The 11564-nt window shown below is 45.7% G+C and overlaps 1 protein-coding gene across 1 annotated transcript; it reads right to left on the bottom strand.

The window, feature by feature from the left end:
* Positions 1–2376: 2376 nt before the first annotated feature.
* On the bottom strand, positions 2377–10770 carry PRSS23 (serine protease 23). Its single transcript, XM_068395392.1, has 2 exons — positions 10620–10770; positions 2377–5568 (listed from the first exon to the last, which is right to left on the bottom strand). The coding sequence occupies exon 2, from the start codon at positions 5551–5553 to the stop codon at positions 4435–4437; it is 1119 nt and encodes a 372-aa protein (XP_068251493.1). The 5' UTR covers positions 5554–5568; positions 10620–10770; the 3' UTR covers positions 2377–4434.
* Between the last annotated feature and the right edge of the window lie 794 nt (positions 10771–11564).

Consider the following 11564-nt stretch of genomic DNA (forward strand, 5'->3'; position numbering starts at 1 on the left):
AAAGAGAATTTAATGTAAAAAAAATAAACATTGTCCATAATACGTTTGCAGGTGAGCATTCATTGTCTCCCCCTGAGCCACAATCACTTAATTACTGTTAGAGATCTTTAGATAAAAAACAGTATGAGCCTGGTTCATGGCTCAACCTATTCCCATTTAGTTCAAAATCAATCCACACACAAAGCATCACTGATAATTTTATCCTGGGAATAATCAGTGTTGATAATAGTGTTTGGGGCATGCCAAGACACTTCTCTTCTCTTGTTTAAACATTTACCTATAAAAGCTCACACTCCCTTTAACAGCAGGCACAACGCACGTGCAACCTAATAGTCACCATGTGAGGCAAAAACATCTTCTGGGTGGAAAAGATCAAGTTCCTAATTCTAACATCACCTATTTATGTTTTTCCCGTGTATCTACAGACTGACCTCAGATTTGGTATTCACGCGCTCATTCTGAGAGGCTTAATTTACTTCAGCTCATAAGTTTTCCTTCTATACCTAGTGGAAGAGGGAATGGAAATGAACAGTATTATTCATAAAACCCTACACATATGCACTTCCATACATGTGCACAGCAACCAATTCACTCGGAATCCTGTTCCTGTGATACGTTATCATATTGCCGTTTCACTCTTTGCTGCTCTGCTCTGTCCATGCTTCCTTTTTTCTCCAGAAAGCAAAGAAGTTTTTACCCATCCATCCTACTTTATCCACTCTGAGAGCTCCTCTTCTCCAGGCCTGTGCCTATTGCGTTGGCACGCTACCAAAACCTGCTAACAAATGGCAGATTAAGTGGAAACACGGAAAAGAATTTCAAGCATGTATTATACTTGCTTGGAGTTCAGCGTGCAACTTCTAAGACGAGGGCTGCCCTCTAAACAGGCGGGCCTGGGAATTCAGTTGCAAAACAATTACAGATGTAAGGAAAATACCTTTCCTCTGGGAAAGAAACTCGATGATATTCTGCAGTCTTCAGGAGGCTAAGTTCACTGTGTGCTCTGGGAGAGCTTGAAACGCTCTGTGCTTTCTTGAGACTTCAGTTTCCATCTCCAGCACTGTTCTCTGAGGGAGTTAGATCACATTAACTAGAATTTCTCATATGTCAGACTCTTAAGGATGCAGGAGCAGAAGATCGTAATCCTTTCCACTCACAATCAAAACACCCCTCTATACCCATCTGCTGTCCTGCCTTAAGATACAAGAATAATGAGGCACCTGATGCAGTTCTGCAGATTATCGGCAGTCATGATAAGTTGGACAATAAAATTTCTAGTGTCATCCCTGTTATATAGTTTAGCTACTCGTGTTTCCTTGATGAATGATGTTGGCTACATGGCTACCATCTTTCTCAGAGTTTAAAGGTTTGGTTTTAAAAGACTCCTGTTTACAGCATCAAAGCAGATATACTCCGAACATGATTTCCAAGCCTGCCTAGCAATGGCCCAACCCACTCTGAGTGAATATGCTGGCAAAATTACCACCAACTCAGGTGGGCCCAGGTGAAACAATGTTGAGCTTTAGCACAATTCTACCCACGTTATCTGAGATTTCTTTTTCTTTCCAAAAACAATAATCTGGCATGTTTGCATAGGGTGTACAGTAGAAAGAGACTCTCCCACCCCTGATTACACTAAACTTGCTGCATACTTTTTTTTTAAAACTTGCTCACGTTACTCAAACTTCTTGCCTTCTGCACAACTCCACTCCGCCAGTCATCTCGAGAGAAGAAAAGATCTCAGTCTACAGTCCAAGGAAGCAGTTGAGAACATAGGACCAGTTGATAGGACATATGTCCCAGAAGCCAGGACTGATGTCCTGACGTAGCATGCACATTCGGAAATCAGGAAAGGTGTATGGACAGCAATTCCCAAATCAAAAAGTAGAACATTTCTGCACTCCAGCATTCCCCAAAAATCTGTGGATCTCGCTGTTGGCTTCAAAGGAACTTTTTTTTAATTGCATCATCTAAAAGAAAAAGAAGATGGACCTGATTCATGCCATTATCCTGACTGGTTCAAATTCCTCCATAGTTTATCGACCCTAAAGTTAACAAAAAAAAACGTGACTCTCTAGTCTAATAAGTTATTTTCAGCGTTAACCAATCTGAGCTCATGACTGGCTTTGGAACTTCAACAATTATATGACAGCTAAGATTGATTATTACTGTCCAAAGACACAGAGTAATTAAGCCTACTGAAAAAAAAATTAAATTACTTCTATAACAGGTGAGGGCAAAAGAAAACTGAAGGAAAATAAACAGCATTGAGGATATTAATACACCTATTCTGTATCTGAATGTCCTTCCAAATAAGTAACTGAAATGAGACTGAAAGTGCAACCCAAGTATAGTACAAATACAAGAATGTCTGCATTGAAATTCCATAACTTTTCTTTATTCACTGTGATACATTCAAACAAAAGTGCTCCAGATAACAGCCATAAAGTAAAGGAAATTAAAATAAAAAGGCAGAAAAAGACCATCAGATACATATGGTGATTATTCATATTTTAAAGCATTAGTAACTGCTTGTATCTGAGTGCACCAAAAGCCCCCATGAGGGTCCATGTTTTTTGTATGCTGCACCTATAAAAATAATAATCATAGGCAGCTCTAGCAAAAAATGTTTTTCAGAACTAGAGCCAAAGCCATCACAAAGATAAAGCACCATCAGGCACATGTTTACAAATGCCATAGTAATTAGTACAGTGTAAGAAAGGCTTAGCTGAATTAACATTTCCCTTGTATAGCATTGGGAAGCTCTGCTTAGATTCATTCCTTCCCAGCTCTGCCATTTCACATCAGGGACCTGCATTTGCCCCACAACGCCAAGAGCCACAGGCAGCTTGGTAAGTTTCAGGAGACAGTGAGAGATGGATGGAAGAGAAACTGGAACTGGAGACAGTGTTTATCCTCCTATTTAAAAAAATAATATTGGCATGGCTGCACGTACTTAACCACGTTACTGCAACACAGTGGCACAATCCACCTGAGAAACACTGTTTGTACACACCACACTGACTTCCCAATGCTGTTTGCTGAGCTACAAGTATTTGGCTGCACTGAGTTTACCTATAAAAGACAGTTCTTGTTTTAAACTCCAGTTCTGCTATAGTAAAAATGTAAGTCACTGTTATCTGCAAGAGACAGCAGAGCATCACTTCATAGCAAACTCAGGTTACATCCTATAATGAGGCTCTATTCCAGCTGCAGAATTACTGAACTGTGCATTTGCCAAGAATTATTTGCAACTCAACAATTTGATGGGGAAGAGGATCTCTGTCCCAAACAACACAGGGAACAGAAGTCAAGATGCTGTACAAACTACACTGTCAAAGGGATATGATTGATAGAGAGAGACTTATAAACCTAGGGTCCCTCCACCTGGTGTATTTTTAGGTAGAACAGCATGGATCTTCAACAAAACAGGGGAAACTCAGTGGAACGCTTGTCCTGCTCTCCCCTTTACCTGCTTTGCAGGCAGCAATTCAGCTGGCCAGCAAGAACAAAGGCTTCTCCTCTGAAAATCTGAGTTACTGACACGAGATTTTCCTTCAAAGATCTAAGTAGGTCACAACAGAAACCAAGCCTCTGTCCCCATATGCTTTCTGTAATAGTATATCCATAGGGATCCTGATAGGTGTAAGGCTATGCCCTAGCTGCTATGAAGATTTAGCCCATGTATGCTTTGTGTTTCCCAAAGCAGGATGCAATGGCACTGCTCATATGACCATCATCTTCACAGTCAAGTCCTTGCAACATCAAGATCTGTTTGCTCAAAAAGCATTTTTCTTAACTATGTTAATAATAAAGTCTCAAATCTCTCAGGCAAAAAAAAGGTTAGAAGTGTTATGCAGTTATTTACCCTTCACGCTATTTGTGTGGCATTCATCTCCCACAGCACATGCCTTGCCCTTTTCACACTCCCTTTCTCATGCAGAAACACAGAGCTGTAATGTTTGGGTTGCAAACACCATTAAATGCCCCTCTTCAGCCCCCAACAGCATAGAAATATTTTCTTTTAAAAGTTCAGATCAAAGCATCTCCACTAATCCTAGGATTTATTAAAACAAACATTGTAGGCATGAGATAGTCAACAGCGTCCCTTTTATAAGATTCTTTGGAGACGGTTCCGATTTCGTACTGTTTACTGATCCGCCCCTAATTAATCTTCAGTTGCTCAGCTGCAAATTCAGCAAGTCCACCTGCCCCTTCCCCACCCAGCAGACGTTCCTTTCTCCCCAGTTTCGAGCTGTAATGACAGCACCACGCAGCCCCCGTCCCGAGAACAAGGTGGCTTGCTTGAAAAGCTATATATCACACCCCGATGTTACAAGATCGTATCACACACATTTGCAGCAGCAGTCTAGCCTTTCCTCAGATGAGTAATTAAAACCAGTCATTAAGTGCTTTCAAGGAGTTTCATTGTCTTTATCCTTCCCTGCAGTCAAGGTAGTTGCCTTTGATCCAGTAACAGATCTGTGCATATTTGAGGGGTGTGATGCGAACAGCTACATTGAAATCCTGTGGGGTGCCGTTCATGTCCACCCACTGATGGCCTGAAAATATTCCAATAATTTTACGCTCCCATTTGTGATTCTGCCTCTTCCACATCCTCACATAAACCCCAGATCCACTCGCTCCCGGCTGGGCATCGCACTGCTGGTACAACAGGTCATACGTTTCATCTTTGACATCACAGAAACGGTAAACCAGGTTTCCTGGACGATCATTGTCGTAGCCAGAGAAGTGAATCCTCCCTCCAGGCAAGTGTCTTGCTGGTGGGCTCACACCTATCTTCATAAACTTTCTTTTATGAGGCTTCTTCAGCTCCAGCAGGGCATAGTCATAATCCATGCCAATGTCATTGGCATTGCCTTTGATCCATCCTTTGGGGACGTGTGTCCGTTTCACTCGGATCCACTGGAATTTCATTTTCTCAGGCATTGCTGAGTTGGTGATATTGGCCCCTTTGCTGCCATCTTTCAGTTTGGGCTTTAGGAACCCCACCCGCAGTTTCTGAGCTCCTTTGACGTAACTCTTGCCATCGTGGATACAATGAGCGGCAGTAAGAACATGCTTTTCAGCCACTAGCGTCCCCGTGCAACCTGTAGATAGCTTCACCGATGTGGAGAATGGGTAATTCAACAAGAAGTCCTTCCCAAAAATGCTAAACCTGCTGTCATAGCCATAGATCTGCCTCTTAGTTCGAGATTTGCCTTGAGACCCATCACCACTGCTGCTCAGAATATATATGCCCACTTCAGTTTCAGTGAGGCTACCATTAGCGTACAAGGTTTCGTAGGACAGGTAGTTCTTCACTTCTTCATAAGTTGGTAGCGGAGAACTTTTGTGGCACGCTGGGCCACAGGGAGATACCACTTCCAGCCTGGCTTCAGCATTAAACTGTGGTTTGTCCAAGTTAAGGGTAGACTGTGGCAGGATAACCGGAACTCTGTAAGATGGCCAAGTTGGCTTCCAGTGAGAACTGGAGGGCATCACATCTTTAGCAGCACACAAAAGGAGGATTAAAGTGGACAAGCCTGCCATTCTGAATGCTGGTCTCTGGAAAACAAAAGGAAGTCCAGTTACTCACCCAAACGTTGCAAGATTAACCTACCTTGCTAAGTAATGGCTTGCTAACCAACTATAATATAATATAAAAAGGGTCAAGTGATTTGAATGGAGCCAACTCTCATTAAGTTCTTCAGGCTTCTCGGCATTAAACTAATACCTGAACGTGTATCCTAAAACAAGTGTCCCAGGCTAACACTGAAACACAGGGCATTTAACCCTCGGATGTGCTGAGCCACCAACTCCCAGATGACATCAGTGGGAAATGATGGTATTTGTCTTCACATGGTGTAAAGACAATTGAGACTGTGTAAATTCCTGCATCCAGGAACCACAGCTCCTGCGAAGAGTAAATGTGTCTTACTTCAGCTAGATTACAGCATTCTCTGAAAGCTCCCATCTACTCTCTGACTCCACTGAGCGAGGTCCTTAAACCACCTCACACCGTTTGCTGTCTTAGCCAGAGACATCAAGGAACAGGCAGGTGGACAAAGAAGTTAACCTGAACAGGAGCTGGGTTGCAGAATATGACCACATGGGAGACTCGCTTCCCCTTGCAACTCATACCAGAGGAAGGTTTCTGCTCCATGTAGCATTCGCTGTCCCCTTGGCTTACATGAGAAAGGGTGATACGGTTACACGAAGGCAGCTAATGAACTGAGTTTACAATTCTTGAGGGAATTTTCAGTTAACATATTGGCTTATTCCTTTATAAACTCAATTAATTAGAAATGCAAAACAACCCCCTCTGAGCACAGGGAGGCAAATGGGACTGTAAATGTGTTTATGAACCACAGGCAGAGTGTCTCAGACTCCAGAGAACAGCGTGCACTAGTACTATGTCAAGAAAATGTGTAACTTTAGTATATTTGAAAATTAGCCATACAGCTGAATCGCTGCAGGAGGCATTGCACCCTGGGCAGGGAGGCAGGCAGAATCTCCCTCATACAAAGATTATTCAAACAAAACTTCACTATTATGTTGAGCTTACACATATTTAAAACCCTGCTGAGGTTACACTGATCACAACTGCAGGATCATTCCTGAAATACCTCAAACGAGTAAACCAAAGCAAATCACGCAGGAGATGACCACAGCTATCTAAGAATAAAAAAGAAAAATCCTTCTCTCCAACCCTCTTTGTAGGAATACTCCATCCCTAAGCTGCACCAAAAAAGACTTCGGAAGACACAGACTGCTAAAGTCCGAAGGTGTCCAACTAAAGCATTGGGCCTGGATTCCTCCATTGTTGGTAGCATCCTCTTTGGGAATGGAGGCTATAATTAAAGCACACAATGTTCAAAATATCAACTGACTCATGCAGGATATCAAAACATCTCCATTCCAAAAAACAGATGTAGCTGAACGGAGCTGATGCTACTGATGCCCACACAGGCAGGTACTGAATCTTCCAGAAGCAACCAGACATTCTGTTGGTAATTTTTTCATTAGAAAAAAACAAACAGGACATCTTTAAAGGGATGTATTTTTTTCTAGAAGGGCTAAGCTCTGTGGAATGTGTTGGTTTATACCTAATGAGCAAAGTCATGCTGGAAAATACAGGCCATCTTAAACATGAAGGAGAATTGCATCATTTTGGATGCCCCAAAATTGGAAAATACTTGCTTATTTATTCAAGGAAAACCATCAGCTCCTCTGGCTCCTTCCACAGCAGAGATCAATATTTGTTGTGGCTGGGTTTTGCAAGCTATCAAATGAGACAGGTAGTCTCACGTTGGTATAAGGATGGCCCAGGGAACACGTGCTGTATATCAAATACACTTGTTGTACAACAGCGATTAGGAAAACAGAAAAATAAGGTAACAGGGAGAAATGATACCACTCCATCCCCACAAAGACAATATACACTAGCGTAAGGCAACTGTTAACCGTCCTCCTTGTGACTGTGAGGGCTGTACACAGAAATGTTTACTGGTCTCCCAGTTAGAAGCTGAGAACAGACTAACTCACAGTTACGCTGTGCATCAGGGAGCAGATCCCATTATTAAGAGCACATATTTATAAGCAGTCTGCTCTCATCTGCTTCACACCAAAGTTATTCCCACAAATTACATTTGAAGCTTTCCTGACAGATGGAATTTCTGTCTAAATTGCACCACTCGTGCCACTTCTTCGATCGAAAAATCATTCATGCTAACTGAGCCAACGCTGGCCTTTGGCTGGTTCATTTAGCTGGCAGGGGAAACTCAGAAGTGTCTTGTCAGTTGTTATTTGCACGAGAAGCAAAATTCCCTCATGCTCATGAGCTCAGCAGCCTGATGAAGGAAAGGACTGCGTGCCCAACAGCTTCTCTGCTTTCTCCAAGAGTATCAACAGAGCTGAGAAATTACCTCTCCCTGCAACCTGCCCTTCCTCATCTCCCTATCGTCACCGCTGCAGCAACGCCAGCACTTCCCAAGGCAGTTTTAGACAGCAGAGGGCAGCCGCCCTATGAGGAGAACAAGACAGGAGCTGGGACTCAAGCTGGTCCTCAAAAAAGGCTTCAGAAGATGGTATCTGTGTCTGTGCTGCGCTCTGTAAAGCAGTACTTACTTCATGCCTCTGAGCAAGCCTTCCCACATGCCTCCCCTGCTGCCTCTCTGCTATGATCACATTGCAGACATATGGCATTAAAAAGTCTTTTCATCAGTTACAGAACTTTTATGTTATTTAAAATGCTATTAAAACCTACCAAAATATAGCTGTGAAAACTCACAGCTATATCTATGGTTATACCTGACCATAGATATATGGTTATACCTGACCATAGATGCTAAACAGTGCTCACAAACCAAGGCATTTACTGAATTACTTCGTAATTATCTCTTATCTGGAGACATAACTGGTACGAAATCATATCTGGACTGCAATAAATAAAATATGTCTCATTTATAACAAGATGACAAATTAGTGCATAGTACCTCTTTCTGTGTAGATCCTCTTTCAAAAAAAATGGTTAAGGAGAAAAGTGAAGCAATTTAAAAAGCAGTCTAAATTTAAAGAGAGACCTACTAGTTAGCCTCTTCTTCCCTTTTCCTTTCTCTTTTCCTTTTTGTTTAAAACAAAAAGCTGAAAAAAAACGGTTAACATTTTCTACATTCGGCTACTTAATCATGGGTGACCCTGAAAGATGTTCTCAGAGAGAACAGACTGGTAAGAAGCGTGTACTTCCCTGAACAGCTATCACAAACCGATACCGAATGAATTACGACGTGCTGCCCTACTGTAGTCCTGCTCTTCTGTTTCTATTTAAACTGTGTCATAAACTCAATCCCCCCCTTTGACTCCGTACAAAGCCCTGCTCCGATACCCAGCCTAGGAACCCCCTAGAAAGCGGTTTGTACATAATCACACTTGCTAATGGCATTAAAATTGTTTAGAGAATGGAATCAGTGACGGCTACCCCGGGGCTCCCCACGCCGCTAAAACACTTCACAGACACATTTCCCTGGCTGCTGCGGGGCATTCCCGCCTGGGGATGGATGTTGGTGAAAGAGAACTGCCTTGTTCGGGATGGACATGAATCATTTTCTAATAAGCAAGTAATTTTTCTGGAAGAGTTCACTACTTCAGGGGTGGTTCTTGTAATAGATGGTTAAATAACAATAAATCTTGGAACATACAGTATGAAAACCCATGAAGCAAACAGTCTCCATTACATTTTGAAATGAAGAAAGTTTTTCCACAGCGCTAGAAGCCAGAATGATTAACGTGGGGAAAAAAAAAAATGAAGAAAGAAAACCAAGAGAGTAAGAGAGAAAAACCTGCCTCAAACCGAACTATAAAGGTGAACTGAATCACTGTCACTGCTGTGCCAAAATACCTCGGCTGCTTTTCTCAGTCACAGAACTTGTTAAAACACAGCAAAAATCATTGAGTTGCGCTTTAAGAATTACAGAAGCATCACTGCCATTAAAATCTAACATCTCCATCAACCCGCCCGCGATGCTGAGGGTGGTGCGGAGGTGACACTGCCTTACCCGCTAGATGAAGGCTGCAAGAAGAGATGTCTCGGAAAACCTGAAACTAACTTTGATACCGGCAGGCCAAGGGTGGCTGTTAACATATACAACGGGCACAGCGGGCATTTTGACACGTGTGTCAGTTACACACACACACAGAGCAAAGGGATCATATTATGTGTTTGCCACTTATTCCGATTCCTACAGAATAATTTTACTGCCTCCTTTCGCCCTCTTTCCTTTCCTCTTTCTCTCTCCCTGCATGTAAAGCAGCTTCGGTTTCACTCTACAAGAGCAAACTGTGTTACAGGCAGTCAGTGATGGTCAGCTTGAATAAAACAGCAAGTGTGAGCAAGGACGTGCATCCCCCGGGCGATCAAACCACCGGGGAGATGCGCAGCACCGGGGCAGCTGCACAAGCGGGATCTCCAGTGGGACCTCACCGACCCCTCAGACCTCGCTCGGGGCAAGAGGCGAACAACTGCCGCAGGCTCCTGCAACCGCTTCGCTGAAGAGATGGTGCAATATATGTCTTATAAACCCAAATACTGATGTCCTCAGTCACGGTGATGAATCGAACTACAGGACCGCAGCGGCTCAACCGGAGAGCGCTACTTCTGACGCCTCCCAAGTGTGAAACGCAGCAAAGACGAATCTTTCATCAGCTGTTTCCTCACCAGAAGCTCCTTCCAAGTTACCAGCAGCCACGAGCAGCGGTGCTCGCCGCCCCGGCCGCGCCAGCGGCGGGGACCGGCGGGGAGAAGCCGCGTTAGCCCTTTTGTTTGCCCGCCGCCGGCTGCGCTCCCGTTGATGCGAGAGGGGTTAAAAATTAAGCTCGGCGAGGAGGGCTCGCCCCGAGCCGGGGGAGCGGCTCCCGCAGCTCGGCTGGCGGCAGCGCCCGGCGGGCACGGCCGCTGCCCCGCAGCGCCGGGCTCCCCTCGGCTCCGCGCCCGCCGGCAGGTGAGGCGCTGGCCCCGGGGCACCGAGGGGCGAGAACGGCCCTCGCCATCCTCCCCGCCGCCCCTTTGTCCCCCGGGGTGACCCGCGGCACCCCCCCGACCGGCGGGACCCGCTACCTACCAGCTCCCCGCGGCGGCGGCGTCTCCGGGAGCCGTCAGGCAGGTGGCGGGGCCGCTCCCATCACTCCCGCCGCCTCCGCGGGGCTCGGGGGCGCCTCCCCGCTCCCTCCCGCCGGGCGCCTTCCCCCAGCGGCGCGCTCCGAGCGGGGCGGAGCGGCGCGGGGCGGAGCGGCGCCTCCCGCAGGTGGCTCCCGCCGCCGCCGCCGCAGAGCCCCGCTCCGCTCCGCAGCGCTCCCGGCGGCGCCGCCGCCCTCTGCCCGTCCCACCGCCGGGGGCCGCGCCGGGCCAGGCCGGGGCCGAGGCCGCCCCCCGCGCAGGCCTCCCTCCGCGGGCCACCGCCCCGTGCACCCTGTGGGGTTTTTCCCTCTTACACTGCTGGTTTCACCTATTTCCTGAGGAAAACCGATTTTTTTTTTTCTCATCCTCGTTGTTATTCCCGGCGTCCCAGCACTGCGGGCAGCTCAGGGGCCACCAACCCGTCACCCCAGGCCATACCAGGGCTGGGGCGGGACGTTTCGGGGTGCATTAGAATCACAGATCATAGAATCGTTTTTGTTGGAAAGGACCTTTAAGATCATCAAGCCCAACCGTTAGCCCAGCACTGCCAAGTCCACCACTAAACCATGTCCATAAGCACCACATCTACTCGTCCTTTAAACACCTCCAGGGATGGTGACTCCACTACTTCCCTGGGCAGCCTGTTTCAATGCTTGATAACACTTTCAGTGAAGACATTTTTCCTAATATCCAATCTAAACCTCCCCTGGTGTAACTTGAGGTCATTTCCTCTCATCGTATCGCTTGTTACTTGGGAGAAGAGACCAACACCCACCTTGCTACAACCTCCTTTCAGGTAGTTGTAGGAGCAATAAGGTCTTCCCTGAGCCTCCTTTTCTCCAGGCTAAACAACCCCAGTTTCCTCAGATGCTCCTTATAAGACTTGTGC

This window comes from Nyctibius grandis, chromosome 2, assembly GCF_013368605.1.
Source record: "Nyctibius grandis isolate bNycGra1 chromosome 2, bNycGra1.pri, whole genome shotgun sequence".
Classification (NCBI taxonomy): Eukaryota; Metazoa; Chordata; class Aves; order Nyctibiiformes; family Nyctibiidae; genus Nyctibius; species Nyctibius grandis.